At 38.7% G+C, this 17,954-nt stretch overlaps 1 protein-coding gene across 5 annotated transcripts in view; it reads right to left on the reverse strand.

The window, feature by feature from the left end:
- The window catches only part of TENM3 (teneurin transmembrane protein 3), a 654,366-nt gene that overhangs the window by 450,877 nt on the left and 185,535 nt on the right, over positions 1-17,954 (reverse strand). For all 5 annotated transcript variants that reach the window (XM_088832605.1, XM_055416368.2, XM_055416366.2 and 2 more), the window contains exon 3: positions 1,828-2,106. In XM_088832605.1, the coding sequence (XP_088688731.1) occupies positions 1,828-2,106 (279 nt within the window). The remainder of the gene's footprint in view (positions 1-1,827; positions 2,107-17,954) is intronic.

The raw sequence follows: 17,954 nt of genomic DNA on the forward strand, positions 1-17,954 counted from the left end.
AATTTAGCAGACATACAATTAAAAAAATAATAACAATTAAATTATCTTTTAGCAATACAGACACAGTAACAAGATATACTTGCTATAAGAGACAGAGACGCCTCATAAGTTGTGTGTGGCAAGCTGACCCAACGTGGGACGATACTCAGTGGATATGCAGATGAACGGCCCATGATGCAGCGAATCAAAACTGATTTGCACTGTCCTCCTGCATTCTCCTCTGCTCTTTTCTGAAACCATCACAAAATCTGACGCGTATTTTAGGAAAATCAAACATCAAATCATGTATTTGAATATAACCACAGTACCTAAAATTGCTTGAAGAGGGTTATGTGAAGATACAGATGGACAGGAAACAAAGTTTAAGCCAAATCTTACTTACTTAAGGTGAGTGACTCCTGAATCCACAGTGGAAAGTGGTATAAACCCAGGTTTCACTGAGGTGGACAGTTTGGTTCAGGTAAACACCGCAGTCAGAGTCTAAGACTCGTTGCGTTGAGCAGAACTGTCCTTGTTTCCTATTTTGGGTTGGGATGAAGCTAGCCTCCACCAATAACTCACACTTCCAAAATGAATATATGAGTTTCATTATTAATAGATTATGACTTTGTTTTTATGCACTAAAATATTCTCCACAAGATATTGTTTTCATTGGTTTAAAGGATATTTTTTTCTAATAGTAAGAAAACAAGTAACAAACAGTATGATGCACTAGCTACCCCCTCATTGACCTGGCTGAGACTGAGCGCTGACAATGGACCTGTTTTCCTATCACAAAACAAAGCTGACAAAGTTGCTCCATAAAAAATAAAAATGAAATACCACTGGTAAAACACCATCTTTGTTTTCACATGTCATGCATTTCTTCCATTTTAATTTTCTCTTTGCTTTTTGATGCATCATATACACACAACATTAATAACCAGGTTAAAGCAGCAAATGCACTGTTAATATTAAATGTTAAAGAAGAAATGTCATTTTGTTGTCTGGTGCATTGGTGCTGATGCTCCAATTTTTTCTAGAAGCTGCGCTGACTAAAAATTAAATTTCCTTTTAAATCTATTATTGCATGACTAACTGCTTCTTTATCATTTTGCATTGGCAACAGGGAAAGACCAAAATAATTTATAAAGATATTTTTCTTAAAGTATGTAAAGCTGCTATTTGGATATCCGAAAACTCCAATTTTTGTGCATGGGTTTAATTGCAGAGTAATCCAGTCTCCAAAGCACATCAAAGACCACACTCCCTTCTCTTCATCAAGATTTCAATTGCTCTCATCAACCAGTAAGTTAAAAGCATGATCAAATTTGTTCTTCAATCACTTGAGCCCTGTTAATAAACCATTCTGTGTGCTCACTCATCCATTCTGAGATTTTGGAACTTCTTTGAGATATTTTTAAGAGGAATCTACAAAGACATCTCTGATTACAAGCTGGCTCTGGGGTAAATTTTATCACCATTTGCTCTGCTACTCCATGGAGGATAACAGGTGACATGGTTCAAGATAAGTCAAAGCCAACCTTTTTTTTTTTCTTCTGTACATGATTAGACTGTTTTTCAACACTATAGCTAACACAACAGAGAATGCTTGCATAACACAACTTAACACTCTGATGTCGAATGTTGACTTTTTTTTCCCTAGGAAAAATAATGCAATATTGAAGGACATTTTTTGAGTGCTACTGTGTTGCAATGCAAAGAAAAGAAGAAGAAAAAAAGAGAAGGAAAGAAGAGAAGAAGAAAGAAAGCCATTCCTCCAGTCAACCAAAACCGACAGGAGCATCGAACACCAACTTGTAAAGCCAGAGACGGAAAGGAACTTACCGGTTTCACTGTCGGATTTGTTCTCGTGCTCCGTATCTGTCAGGGTGAGCGCTGAGTTGGACCGGCTCGACAGGCAGGAGCTGCGGCCTGACTTGACCCCCCGGCCCCACAGTCTCATGGCATGCTCTGGGGACATCACTGCTTCATTCTCAGTATCAGCGTCTGACCCTGCACTGATCGAGTAACCTCTGTGGGGGAGCCCCATTTCCGCACAAAATGCCAGTCCTCTTCGAGTTGCTGGTTCACAAACGCCTAACTGCCTTAGGGTAAAATTTTGTCCTAATTAGAGGGGAAGAAAAGATAACAACCAGTGAGTATACATTTCGTTTTAGATTTTATTTTCTTAAACAAAATCTCCCTAAAATAAACACTTAAGCATCCAGATTTTTGCGCTCTCAGCACTACATATTGGCATTAGCTTCACATGACATGTGATCTAGTAAGGTCCAGTTAGGGGAGGGGTGAATGTGAGGGGGGCTCCACCTCTGACTTTCCACCCACCCCCGCTCAGAGCTCCTTATTTCAGCCCATAAGCACCTCCAGAATGCTGGGCAGGAAAAGTGGTCCAGACCATGAAAACTCAACCCAGAGAAAGCCTAGTTATCATTAATAGAAACTGTCAGAAGTATTTCCCTGGTTCTAGCTCTTATCCCAAACATTAGGATGTTTCCACCTAGAAGTCACCCCTTAGGAAAAGAAAAGATTGCCCTCTAGAATAAGCTACCTGCTAATTAGAAACAAAGATTTGGGCAGTCTTTATTATACTTTTCCACTTAACAACCAATAAAAATATTGTGTTTTTGTGTGCAAACATACACTAACTTTTGGAGTGTAAAGTCTTGAAAATGTGCAGACATCTGACTTCTGCTTTAATAAACACCTAGAAACATCTGTATTGATCAAAGTAAACCAATTCATGCAAATAAAGTGCACTCTAAAAAATAAAGTAGGAGTATTATATATTTAAAAATTAATGATAAAATCAAGTTCCCTGAAAAATAAATGGTTGTGAACCCTGAAGGTTTTCACTAATAAATTGAGCATAATAAAACTCATGACACTGCAATAACTTAAAGCAAAAGTGTTTAAATTAGGTGACACTTTAAAATGACTGCCATTATTAATGGCTTTTCCAATCCTGTGTTTACTCTTGAAATTTCACCTATGTTTTATGATACCAGGGGTGAGAAGAGAGAGAAAACTGTTTGCTTAGAGGATGTATATGTATGGGCCTTCTATTGCCTGCCGCATTGGCAAGGTAGAATCTGAGATTTAGATACCAACTAGAATCAAAATACAGGTAAAGAATAATAGTATACCAAGACTGATTTCAATGCTACCCTATAATACCAACCTTTTAAGAATATTAAGCATTTATTTTACTCAGCCTTTTCATTTTCCCACTCCCCTCTCTTACCTATCCACGAACACTTTAAAGTTAATTGGCTGGTATGAGAAATAAGATACGTTACATTTTTTAAAAGAGTGTGTCATAAATTATTTGTAATAAAATAATGTCTGGACTCTTCTAGGAAATGAATCAAACATAATGCACATGATAGTAAATATTTGCTTGTAAAAATATTAGCACCCTCCAGCACTCAGACCGTTTTAAGCACAGTGGTTCACTGCTTTATGGCCACGGTCAGATCAGAAGGAGGAATCTGCCTCATCTCGGTCAGACTTCCAAATGGATTTTGACAATGACACTCATAAATAATGAAAATCTGTTGCTACAATTAGGTACAAATTATCTCAGAGAGACATGAATACGTATATGCACCAAAAAGTATGTCAAAAAGAAAACAGCAAAAATAAAGAGGAGGGAATAAGAACCTATTGAACAGTGAGAAAGTGGGCAAGTTTAATGAGGTAAGACGCAGTATGGCCAGTATTTTTCAAAGAGTTAGTGTGGACTGTACTTATGAAAGTAAATCCAAAAAAGGTCAATGTCATGGAGAGTTAAAGGAATGTAATGGATGGGTAATGTGAAAGAGCTTATCCATTCCTCCTCTATCACCTTGAAAATGGAGAGGGAGGAAAGGGTGTAAGACAGTTAAACATCACCATCAAACATGTTGAGTCTCCAAAATAATTTTTCAAGTGTGAGAATGAATGATAAGATCCTGTGCATCTTTCCTGTAGGAGGTTCCCACATTGGAGAATAAAAATCAGAGACAAGTTAAAAGACAGTGAGAACTGTTTCTAATCTCTGAAATGTAACTTGAAAAATTCCCCACATTACTGACTTTTCACACTATTGCCATCTTGATGCAAAAATCTGTGGAGTGAAGGGAAGCAGAAAATGGCAATCTTGATTATTTGTTATCTGGGTATACAAACACAGTTCACTTTGCAGATAAATATCTAGGGCATCATCCCTATGAATTGATATGTGCATCCCAAACTCCTTAAACATCCAAACCTTTGAAACCAATGTCTAGCAATGATTCAAATTCTTAAGGGCTGTTTCTGAAATGTAAGTTAGAAAGTAAGGTGTTAGATTCCTTACTAAATTAAGTCTGCTTTTGCTTTCTTGGGAAAGAACACTGAACTTGAAATCCAATGAACCTAAGTTTAAGCCACTTATGGGCTTAATCATTTACCACTCCATTTCTTCATCTTTCAGGGCTGTCATGACTTGGTTTAAGACATGCTTTTTACGCTTTTGTAGAGCAAAGGAATCCATCCACAAAACAAAGACAAACTAATGAATGGGAGAAGTTCCTCACAAATGATATGACCAATAAGGAATTAATTTCCAACATATATAAACAGCTCATCAATTTGACATCAAAAAAACAACAACCTGATTTAAAAATGGGTAGAAGAACTGAATAGTCATTTTTTTACAACGAGGAAATGCAGATGGCCAAAGATGTTTAACCTTGCTAAACATCAGGGAAATGCAAACCAAAACTACAATGAGATACCACCCCAACCTGTCAGAATGGTTATCATCACAAATAACACAAATAACAAATGTTAGGATGTGGGAGGGAAAAAAAGCCTCTCCTATATTGTTGGTGGGAACGTAAACTGGCGCAGCCACTGTGGAAAACAATACAGAGATTTCTCAAAAAATGACGAATAGAACTCCATATGACCCAGCAATTCTACTCCTGGGTATATATTAAGAAAAAAATACTAATTAAAAAGTATACATGCATCTCAATGTTCATAGCAACGTATTTACAACTGCCAAAGTATGAAGCAACCTAAGTGTCCATTAACAGATCAATGATTAAAGAAGTTGCAGTATATATATATAGAGAGAGAGACACATATACATATATATGCAATGGAATAATATTCAACCATAAAAAAGAATGAAATTTTGCCATATGGAGCAACATGGATGGACTCGACGGGCATTATGCTAAGTGAAATAAGTCAAACAGAGAAAGACAAATACTGTATGATATCATATGTGGAATCTACAAAATTCAACAAACTGGTGAGTAAAGCAATAAAGCAGCAGATTCACCGCTACAGAATACAATCTAGTGGTTGCCAGTGGGGAGACGGAAAGAAGGGAGGGACAACATAAGGAAGTGGGGACAAAAAGGGTTATTGTGGAATTATATATGTCACTCTTTTGAAAAACTGTCAAGCATTATGGAATCAAAGAATTTTTCATTCAATTTAAAAAATTCTAAAAATTAAAAATTTTAAATATGTAAAAGTGATGCTTTACTTAGTAAATGAGACCAGCATAAAGGGGAGCAGAATGAAAAGTGACAAAAAATAAACATCTGGACAAATGTAATAATGATAGAGAAATGTATAATTTGAGGGGAGGGAGAGGATTGCTTTCAAATAATTTTAGAAGAGCCACATCACCACCAAAGTTGGCTTTTCCTTCAATCAAAACTCCTTGTACCCAGTGCTTCAAATTCCATTATTGTTGATTCTCCTTTTGGTTAAGGAGTCTTGCTTGTAGGATCCCTCATTTTAATGTGAATGTATCTGGGGAGTTCTAGTATTAAGTTAGAATAAACTAAGCTATTATATTTTTTTCCTGCAGGTGAGCAATGTTTAGCAAGATGGGATATACTAATGGAAAGCACAGCCACTTTCGACAAACAGAAGGAAGATGGAGGAAGGGAAGGATTCCTGATTGGGATAAGAGGCAGTTGGCTGAGGTACCATGGAGCTGGGAGTCTGGGGCTCCGGTGCAGTTGTTCAGGAAAGACTTTAAGTCAGTGTGGAGAAGTGGAAAGAGACAGGCCGAGAAAGGCAGCAAAGATGCTCTGGAACCAGACTGAAAACACGACCATCTTGCTTAAAGTCATCTTTGGCTTCAAATAACCTAAAGGAAATGAGGATACCTTTATTCTTATTTTCCATGCTTTTTTGTTTTTTCAGATTGTGTTCTTTGCAATGGTTCTAATACCATTACTTTAATTTCTTTCTTTGCCCTCTGAGTCTTTATATTAATTCTTTTTGGCTGAGTCTGATGAAATCAGTATTTATCTCCTGCACATTGAATTTTGATAACCTTGATCAGCAAGGCCAACCACAGAGTTTCCCATTACAATTTGAAACAGTCCCAAAATAATAAATTGCAGCAAGAATAAAGTGTACCTGAGGATGAAATTTCTTGTGATTAAAAGGCAAGGTTAGCTTGGACTAGATTAGGCATTTTTGTTTTATGACACTCATAAATTTGAAAAATCTATAAAAGAAAAACTGAATAAACAGTCCAGGCAAGTTGCATCATTAAAAAAAAGGTTCACATTTTGAAAAATGAGTGAGGGCATGTGACAAAGTAGAAAGGACTATGTGAAAACATAGCCCTTCTATGAGGCTGGCACCAAGCATAGGCATCTCTTAATAAAAGAACAGCGGCTTGCAAAATGGCCTTTTTCTGACATGGTGTCTATAACCTAATCTGAGCAAGAAGGGGTTTTTCTTTTTTAAAAAAATGTATTCACTTATTTATTTATTTTTGACTGCTGGGTTTTTGTTGTGAAGCGGGCTTTTCTCTAGTTGTGGTGAGTGAAGGCTCCTCTCTAGCTGTGGTGCACAGGCTTCGCACGGCGCTGGCTTCTGTTGCTGCCGAGCATATGATCTAGGCATCCAGGCATTAGCAGTTGCAGCCCCTGGACTCTAGAGCACAGGCTCAATAGTTGGGGTGCATGGGCTTAGTTGTTCTGTGGAGTGTGGGATCTTCCTGGGCCAGGGATCGAACCCATGTTTCTTGCATTGGCAGGCAGATTCTTTACCATTGAGCCACCAGGGAAGCCCAAGAAGGGATTTTTCAAAGCTGCAATGCAGGGATGGTCATCAATAGCTAAGACATCTGCTGTGTCTGAGTGAGTTACAAGAAAACAACTCTACATGAGGAGCTAGCCTCAGTCATCTGTGGTGACTGCAGAACCCGGGGTAGGGTGGCCTAACTTGGGAACTCGTGTATTCTCTCCCTGCTTATGTCTAGATGCTCAAATGTCTAGAGTTGTCCCTTTTCTCTCTTTCACCTGCTTGTTCTTGTTTCCAAAACTGCTTTATTGAGATACTAACTCACAAACCGTACAACAAACCTATGTAAAGTCAACAGTTTTTAGTAAGCACACGGTGGTGTGCAAATATCATCACAATCAATTTCATAATATTTTTATCACCCTTTGTACCAATTATCAGTCACTTATTTCTCCTCTTACCCCGCCACTCCCTCCAGCCCGAGGCAAGCACTAAAACACTTGCTCTCACTACAGAAGTGGCTATTCTAGGCATTTCAAAGAAAAGGGGTCCTATAATATGTAGACTTTAGCAACTGGCTGTTTTCATTTAACATAGTGTTTTCAAGATCCACACATATTAGAGAGTGTGTCGGTACTCACTCCTTCTCATGGTCAAACAATATCCCATTGTATGGATACAGCACGTTTTCTTTCTCGGTTCAACAGTTAATGGAGATTTGAGCTGCTTCCATTTTTTTGGCTATTATGAAAATGCTACTATGGAATACCATGTTTTCATTTTACTTGTGTGTACGCCTATGAGAGGCATTGCTGGTCACCTTGCGTGTAGTTCTACGTTTAACCTTTTCAGGAACTTCTAGACTGTTTTCCACAGTGGCAGCACCATGTTGCTGTCACAGCACCAGTGTGTGAGGGTTCCGGTTTCTATATAACTTCACCAACACTTGTTACTATCTGTTGGTTTTCTTTTATACCACACTGCAAGTGTGGGCTATAGGTCATTGGTAATAAAATTGGTAATAAAATTCCAGACATCTTGGAATGTGAAGTCAAGTGGGCCTTACAAAGCATCACTACGAACAAAGCTAGTGGAGGTGATGGAATTCCAGTTGAGCTATTTCAAATCTTGAAAGATGATGCTGTGAAAGTGCTGCACTCAATATGCCAGCAAATTTGGAAAACGCAGCAGTGGCCACAGGACTGGAAAAGGTCAGTCTTCATTCCAATCCCAAAGAAAGGCAATGCCAAAGAATGCTCAAACTACCACACAATTGCACTCATCTCACATGCTAGTAAAGTCATGCTCAAAATTCTCCAAGCTAGGCTTTAGCAATATGTGAACCGAGAACTCCCAGATGTTCAAGCAGGTTTTAGAAAAGGCAGAGGCACCAGAGATCAAATTGCCAGAATCTACTGGATCATGGAGAAAGTAAGAGAATTCCAGAAAAACATCTATTTCTGCTTTATTGACTATGCCAAAGCCTTTGACTGTGTGGATCACAATAAACTGTGGAACATTCTGAAAGAGATGGGAATAGCAGACCACCTGACCTGCCTCTTGAGAAACCTGTATGCAGGTAGGAAGCAACAGTCAGAAGTGGCCATGGAACAACAGACTGTTTCCAAATAGGAAAAGGAGTACGTCAAGGCTGTATATTGTCACCTTGCTTATTTAACTTATATGCAGAGTACATCATGAGGAACGCTGGGCTGGAAGAAGCACAAGCTGGAATCAAGATTGCTGGGAGAAATATCAATAACCTCAGATATGCAGATGACACCACCCTTATGGCAGAAAGTGAAGAGGAACTCAAAAGCCTCTTGAGGAAAGTGAAAGAGGAGAGTGAAAACGTTGGCTTGAAGCTCAACATTCAGAAAACAAAGATCATGGCATCTGGTCCCATCACTTCATGAGAAATAGATGGAAAAACAGTGGAAGCAGTTTCAGACTTTATTTTTTGGGGCTCCAAAATAACTTCAGATGCTGATTGCAGCCATGAAATTAAAAGACGCTTGCTCCTTGGAAGGAAAGTTATGACCAACCTAGACAGTATATTAAAAAGCAGAGACATTACTTTGCCAACCAAGGTCCGTCTAGTCAAGGCTATGGTTTTTTCCCGTGGTCATGTATGGATGTGAGAGTTGGACTGTGAAGAAAGATGATCGCCAAAGAATTGATGCTTTTGAATTGTGGTGCTGGAGAAGACTCTTGAGAGTCCCTTGTACTGCAAGGAGATCCAACCAGTCCATTCTAAAGGAGATCAATCCTGGGTGTTCATTGGAAGGACTGATGCTAAAGCTGAAACTGCAATACTTTGGCCACCTCATGCGACGAGTTGACTCACTGGAAAAGACTCTGATGCTGGGAAAGGTTGGGGGCAGGAGGAGAAGGGGACGACAGAGAATGAGATGGCTGGATGGCATCATCGACTGGATGGACATGAGTTTGAGTGAACTCCGGGAGTTGGTGATGGACAGGGAGGCCTGGTGTGCTGTGATTCATGGGGTCGCAGAGATTCGGACACGACTGAGCAACTGAACTGAACTGAACTGAACTGAATAAAATTTGTACTGGAACCAAGCATCATGTTCTCTTAAAAAGCAGTGGATTCTGTGGGTCTGCTACATAAATTCATTATTACTTCATTCTATTATTTTTTTCTTTGTCTTCTAATATACTGCTTTAATTTTCAAATGTATTTTTCTATTAAAGTTAAAATACTCTTTAGCTCATAAAGTCTGCCTTTGAGACTATATCCTAGAGAAATAAAATCAGCTAATCTTAAATATATATGTATAAATAATTTGTGTTATGACATTGTTGCAAAAATTAAAATAACTAGAATGTTTACCAGAAAGGGAATGGCTAAATAAGTTATATATTCCTTTCATGGAAGACTATGTGGCTAGCAGAAAGAGTGGGTTTGGACCTATGTCTTCTGTTCTGGGAGGGAAGCCCATTATATATATTTTAAGTAAAAAAGTACAAGTTGCAAAGTAGTGTGTATAAATATGATTCCATTTTTGGGAACTAAGAAAGATAATCAACAAATTAAATATGTATGGTTTGGAGCACGAATGAAGGTGAGAAGGGATGTATAGCTTTGATGTTGGGTCATACAGAAAGAGCTGTGAAGGAAATCAGTAATTTTCTATTTTATAGTTTTGAATTTTTACTTTGCCTGATAATTTATATTAACTACAAGAAAGAAAAATTAAAGTATTTTCTTAAAAAAGACATATTTTCTTGATTTTCTATTTAATAGCTCTTATTCAATAATTAGAAATTAATCAGCTTCTTCTTGGAGAAGCTGGGTTTTAGAAATCCTTCCTCATTTACTGTAAAGAAATGAAACTGTGTAAGAAATATGGGAGCAATGTTTTTCTTTTACTTCAATTCTTCCCTTCATCATAGATGGGCTTTTTTAAAAGGAGAATAAGCATCTATTTTTTTTTTTTTTCCTGTAGGAACAAGCCCCAAAACTGAGCATAGGAAATGGAAAGAAGAATCAATATAAATGTAATACACAGGGATACAATAACCTATAACTGTCTTTAAGTATTTTCCTCGGTTGTTGTCAGTTTGGACAGAATGATCTGTTCTCAGATATGGAGCGACCATCCTCAAAAGTGGAGCCGTAACACAAATTTACAAATTGGACAAACACTTGTTATTTGAAACAGGTGGACTTGAGTCACCACCATCTTATCTGGAGTTCCCTTGCTGTGTTTGTAAACTGTTAAGATCAGAGAATAAAACAAACACGTGGAACTTTTTTTCCCTTTGAGTTCTAATGCATGTTTTATGGGACACTCCAAGCTTCCTTATGTTAAATTTGTCACTGTTTGAACAGAATACCCATCCTTGAACATGCAATAGAGATTTCAATGAGGGTATAAACCTTTACTTACAAAACCCTACCCAAAACTATTAATACAGTTGAAAAATTAACTTAAAATCCCACTAAATATCTTAACTTTCCCTCCCCATTTTACTGACTATAAAACATAAATATCTTCAATGGTACTCAACACTTTCTCAATTCACCTATTCATAAGATATTAACATCTAGAACACGTAACGATAGCCTCGGATTTCTAGGGACAGAGGAAATGACCATGACACAGCCTGTTTATAACCCAATCTATTACTCAGAACACGGGTCTAATGGAAGCCCTGACAGGCCACTCTGTCAGTGTTTATCTGCAACTCAGCTGTGAATGGCACCTCTGTCCCTGGAAGTGTGCAGTTGAGACTGGACAGGGAACTTGATGAGACGCTGAGAAGGGAAAACCCCTAGTGTATTTGCAAGCAGGGAAAAGCAGGATTAGCATGAAGGGCCCCAGAGAACACACATTTTCTTGAAGATAAGATTTGTGAAGCCTCCAGTGGAGGACAAACATACAGATGCTGAAGAGAAGCTTTAGTGGCTCAAAGGAGAAAAATTAGGTTGTGTGTCTGCTGACTTACAAAGAAAGAGCATCTTCTTAAGCATGTACCATGAAGGATTTAGATTCCCAACTATAAAACAGTGCAATTCTGACATTAGCAACCATTTGGAATGAGGTCGATAACTGTAAACTTAATTTTTTTCTCAAAAGTGTTCTGAAAAAGAACTTGCTTTTTATTTTTCACTTAGTAATTATTTCTTTAGAACAACTCAAGACCTAACGATGAATGATAATACGCCTACAACATATCTGCTGGTATCTGATAATCAGGCAGTAGGTGTTGGTATAAATATGTGTGCGGTTTGGCATGAAGCAGCAGGTGTTTAATAATTGTGACTGAAGCGGCACCATGTTGACTCACAATGTGGATCCAAAATTGGCAACGTGGCAAGGAACCGGATACAAGTTTAGCAGTAATCTGGGGCTCAGGACCCCAGACCAATAAAGGCTGAGGCAGGGGGAGAGGATTACCCCCACTGTGTCCAGAGGAGGGCTATAAGCCACGTCTATCTACTCACACCTTCTGGCAGGTAATCTACAAAGCAGGTCGGTTGCCAAGCCTGAAAGAGGCACTTACCTACTTAACAGCCAAAATTAGTTAACAATCAGTTAGGCAGGGGAGCTAAAGGAGGGAACTAAAGAGGAAAACATTCACATGAAACAATGATAAACTAGAGCTATTTAACTCATGTATTTAAGTACAGAAATTTAAGGTTGAGTAAACATGGCCATCTAAATCCTTTAATCCCGCCACTGACATTTGTAGTGACTGAGAAGGATTAATCATGTTGATCTCTAAACGAATCATTTTAAGGAGTTCATATTTAAAAGGAATAAAAACTTTGGAGACGCGGTAATTAGCCTAGGGGATCTGATGAATGTTTCAGGTTTTTGTCTTTCTTTATGAAACCCTACTCTCAGAAAGAAAAGGTTTTTCTCAGCACCAGGAAGTATTTCAGAAAACGTGAAAAAGGGTTTCAGATTCCTTTCGTTTTTGTAAGATGACAGAGGTGAGGGGGAACACTGGGGAAATGAAAAGTTGGGGTAGAACTGGAAATTCATAGCAGCATTAAGTGCTGAATGGTAAGACCATATGGTCATATTTCTTTTGAAGTCTAGGATCAGTTCCCATTATTCACTATAATGGCATCCAAGACTAAACGAAATCTCAGTCTTTAAAAGCGTTTTGCTCTTGGCTCTCAAATTCTCCTCTTTCACAATTTCCAACATGCTTGACTGTTTAATTGATTTTCAAAATGCAAAAAACACAAATAAACAAAATAAAAATAAGAAGAGTAAGAAAAAATGGATGTATTTCTTTTCACTTTGAGAGAAGGATAAAATAGTACAGACAGACACACAATTAGTATTTCTATCAACAGAGTTATTAATACTGCTTTTACATCTTTTTGATGCTATTAGTGATATTCTAAAATAATATGTGCATCTTTCATGACCTATATTGAAGAAATATGAATTTAATTCTTTTGACCTATCTGGAACATATAATATGGGGAAATACTTTTAAATTATTTATCATTTTAGTGAATTCCAACAATAAAACTGTCAAAAAATGCAATCTATATCTAAGAACTAAAATTGGGCTTTTTTTTTCCTATTTAGAAATGGATGAAAATATTTGAAAGGCATGGTTCTAACCATGTGCTACCAACTCTTCATTTTCTCCCTCAGCACAGTCCTGGATAGGTGAGTGTGTTACAGATTAATGTTAGTCACTCAGTCATATCTGGCTCTTTGCAACCCTGTGGACAATAGCCCACCAGGCTCCTCTGTCCCTGGGATTCTCCAGGGAAGAATACTGGAGTAGGTTACTATTTCCTTCTCCAGGAGATCTTCCAAGGATCAAACCTGAGTCTTCTGCATTGGCAGGTGGGTTCTTTACTGATTGAGCTACCAGGGAAATCTGGATAGGTTGGGAATGCTATAATCTTAATGATCAAAATGTCTTTATTCAGCAAAACACTGCAGTGCGTTGGCAACAGAGGTGGGTTTTAAGAGGACTGTGGTTGTGGTTCAGTGGAGACAATATGACAGTCCCAGGATCAAATGAAATGACTGAAGCAGGATGAAAAGAGAAAGCAACCCCCAAACTTTCCAGTTGTTTGAAATGTCTAGTTTGGGGTTTTGAGACTGAAGGCAAAGGGAGAAGAGGGTGGCAGAGGATGAGATGGTTGGATAGCATCACCCATTCATGGAATGAAGTTGGGGAACCCCAGGAGATAGTGAGGGACAGGGAGGCCTGGAGCGGTATAGTTCATGTGGTCACAAAGAGTTGGACATGACTTAGCTACTGAACAACAACAACAACAATTTAAAAATTGTCACTGCTTAGGTAAATTCTACACGCAGTGAAACACACAAATTTCAAATGGACACTTCAGTGAGTTTTAACAGATATATCTACCATGAACCCAAACCAAATATGGCACATTTCTCTCATGCCCAAAATGTTCCTTCCTGTATCCCATACAGTCAATCCCCATCTTCACAGGCAACCACTGTTTTGATTTCTTTTTGCTGCAGATGAGTTTTGTTTGTTCTTACTCTTAATAGAAACAGAGTCATGCAGTATCTGCTCTGAATCCTTTCACTTAATGGAATATTTCTGAGGTTCTTCATCACTGTTGCTTGTACCAGTAATTCATTTTTATTATTACCAAGCTGTGTCCTACTGCATGTGAAAGTAGCTTAGTCATGTCCAATGCTGCGATCCCATGGACTAAAGAGTCCATGGAATTCTCCAGGCCAGAATACTGGAGTGGGTATCCCTTCCCTTCTCCAGAGGATCTTCCCAACCCAGGGATTGAACCTAAGTCTCCTGCATTGCAGGTGGATTATTTACCAGCTGAGCCACAAGGGAAGTCCAAGAATACTGGAGTGGGTAGCCTATCCCTTCTCCAGTGGATCTTCCCAACCCAGGACTCGAACTGGGGTCTCCTGCATTGCAGGCAGATTCTTTACCAGCTGAAATACCAGGAACATCCATCTATTGCATGAATATACTACAACTTGTTACATAATTTCACTTGGTCATTCTAGTTTGGGCCCATTATGAATAAAGTCACTATGAAAATAAAGTTTCATTTGCTTTATGTAAATACTCAGGAAATGAATTGCTGGGAAAAAGGGAAGATGTTATTTTTAACTTTACATAAGAAATTGCCAGTTTCTAAACAAACCCTGCCATTTTACATTTTACACTCCCATCAACAATGTGAGAATTCATTTGTTCCACATCTTCACCGATATTTGGTGCTGTGAATCTTTTTAATTTCAGTCATTCTAGTGGGTGAGTGGTAGTATTTCATTGTAGTTTTAATTTTCAATTCCCTGATGGCTTAATGATGTTGAGCACTTTTTCATGTGTTCATTAGACATCTGTGTATCATCCGCATAGTTTATAAGAATTTCACCCATTTTTAAATTGCATTGTTAATCTTGTTACTGATTTATAGGCACTCTTTATACATTCTAGATATGAGTCATTTGACATATACAACATATATATATACGGGCATATATGTATGCATATGTCAAATATACATATATATAATGGTACATATATTTGTCACATGCATACATACATAAATATGCAAAAATATGTAAAATGCAGCTTGCATTTTCATTTTCTGAAAGGTATTTTTTCATAAGCAGAAGCTTTGATTTTGATGAAATTCAATTTCTTTTCTTTTATGTTTTGTCCTTTTTATGACCTCTCTAACCTATCTATGTTTACTTTAAGGTTTCAAGCATATTCAGGGCTTTTACCATGGTTTTCTTAGGATGCTTTACTAGACAGTGAAAGAGTAGAGTAGCAAAATGACAGGATTTGACTCTATTTCTTGCAAAACACAAAGGGTAAGGCTAGAGATCTCTTTAAGGAAATTGGAAACATCACAGGAACATTTCTTCCAAAGATGGGCACCATAAAGGACAGAAACGGTGAAGAACCTAATAGATGCAGATGCCGAAGTGATCAAGAAGAGATGGGAAGGATACACCGAAGAACTATACAGAAAAGAGCTTAATGACCTACATAACCATGATGGTGTCGTCTCTCACTCAGAGCCAGACATTGTGGAGGATGAAGTCAAGTGGGCCTTAGGAGGCACTGCTGCCAGTAAAGCTAGTGAGGTGATAGGATTCCAGCAGAGCTATTTCAAATCCTAAAAGATGATGCTATCAAAGTACTGCACTCAATATGTTAGCAAATTTGGAAAATTCAGCAGTGACCACAGGACCGGGAAAGGTCAATCCTCATCCCAGTTCCCAAGAAGGGCAGTATTAAAGAATGTTCAAATCACAAGACAATTGCACTCATCTCCCATGCTAGTAAGTAAAAGCCTCCAAGCTAGGTTTCAGTATTACGTGAACCAAGAACTTCCAGATGTTCAAGTTGGATTTTAAAAAGGCAGAGGAACCAGTGATCAAATTTCCAACATTTGATTGATCATAAGGAAAGCAAGAGAATTCCAGAAAAACATCTACCTCTCTTTCATTGACTATGCTAAAGCTTCTGACTATGTGGATCATAAAAAACTGTGGAAAACACTAAAAGAGATGGGAATACCAGACCATCTTACCTGTCTCCTGAGAAACCTGTATGTGCGTCAAGAAGCAACAGTTAGAACACTGAATGGAAAAACTTGGTTCAGGATTGAGAAAGGAGTACATCAAGGCTGTTTATTGTTGTCCTGTTTATTTAACTTACACACAGAGCACATCACGTGAAATGCCAGGGTGGACGAGTTACAAGCTGGAATCAAGATTGCTGGGAGAAGTATCAACAACCTCAGATATGCCGATGATACCACTCTAACGGCAGAAAGTGAAGAGGAACTCCAGAGCCTCTTGATGAGGGTAAAAGAAGAGAGTGAAAAAGCTGGCTTAAATATTAAAAAAACAGATCATGGCATCCTCTCCCTTCACTTCATGCAAATAGAAGGGGAAAAGGTAGAAGCAGTGACAGATATCCTCTTCTTGAGCTCTAAAATCACTGCGGATGGTTACCGCAGATGTGAAATCAGATGACTGCATCTCGGAAGGAGAGCTGTGACACACCTATACAGTGTCTTAAAAAGCAGAGACATCACTCTGTCAACAAAGGTCCATGTAGCCAAGTCTATGGTCTTTCCAGTGGTCATGTATGGATGTGAGAGCTGGACAATAAAGAAGGCAGAACACTAATAGTAGTGATGCTTTCGAACTGTGGTGCTGGAGAAGACTCTTGAGAGTTCCTTGGACTGCAAGGAGATTGAACCAGTCAATCTTAAAGGAAATCAACCCTGAATACTCCTTGAAAGGACTGATGCTGTAGCTGAAGTTCCAATACTTTGGCCACCTGATGCAAAGAGCTGACTCATTAGAAAAGACTGTGATGCTGTGAAAGATTGAAGACAGAAAGGGTGACAGAGGGTGAGATGGTTGGATGGCATCACCAATTCAATGGACAGGAACTTGGGCAAACTCCGGGAGATGGGGAGGAACAGGGAAGCCTGGTGATATGGGTTCGCAAAGAGTCAAACATGGTGACTGAACGACAACAATTTCTGGCTCTGGAACTCACCAGCTGTTGACTGAGTGAGCATTTTCACAAACCTAGATGTCTGTCTTCCTCATCTATAAAACGGACTTGGAGGATCTCAGAAGTTTCCCAACCATAAGGTTACACAGAGGCAGAAAGAAGGCAACACAGTGGACTCTGAAGCAAGGCTGAGAACAACAGTGTCATGAGTCCAGGAAGGAGGAAAAGGAGGAAAAGGAAGAGTTAAACCTTAGTAAATGTATGGGTGTATGTTTGTTCTAGCTCAGTCGTGTTCGACTCTTCACGACCCCACAGACCCCTGCAGCCTTCCAGGCTCCTCTGTCCATGGGATTCTCTAGGCAAGAATACTGGAGTGGGTTGCCATTTCCTTCTCCAAGGGATCTTCCCGACCCAGGGATCAAACCTGGGTCTTCAGCATTACAGGCAGATTCTTTACCATCTGGGCCACTAGGGAAACCCCCCAAATTTTGTTTATAGTTCATCCCTAAACTAAATCAGAAACACTGTGCCATGCTCCTACCATGCCTGGAATTCATCCTGAATTGAAAACCAACCATCAGGGCAGAGTGAACATAAACAACAGTGTCTGTCTGTCTAGGAAGGTGCTTTTCCCTCTCCACTCCTAAGGTTCCAAGACAGGGATGATCTTTGCCTTTGATCTTTGATGATTTAAACCTGGCAGGTTTCCTTCCATAACCCCACTGAAATACAAACTTTTACTTTCTTTCTAAGCCAAAACTTCAGTTATACAGCAAGTTCTTGCTTTAGGAATCAATGTATTGCGTTTAGAAGTTGATAATGGATCAGTATATACTTTTCCATGAAAACAATACAGAGGAAGCCCGGATAAAACATGCAAGTATATTAAGTCATCTGGATGGAAGAACACTCTAGTGTGTGACTTC

This window comes from Moschus berezovskii, chromosome 26, assembly GCF_049115385.1.
Source record: "Moschus berezovskii isolate FMDL1 chromosome 26, NW_MosBer_1.0, whole genome shotgun sequence".
Lineage (NCBI taxonomy): Eukaryota > Metazoa > Chordata > Mammalia > Artiodactyla > Moschidae > Moschus > Moschus berezovskii.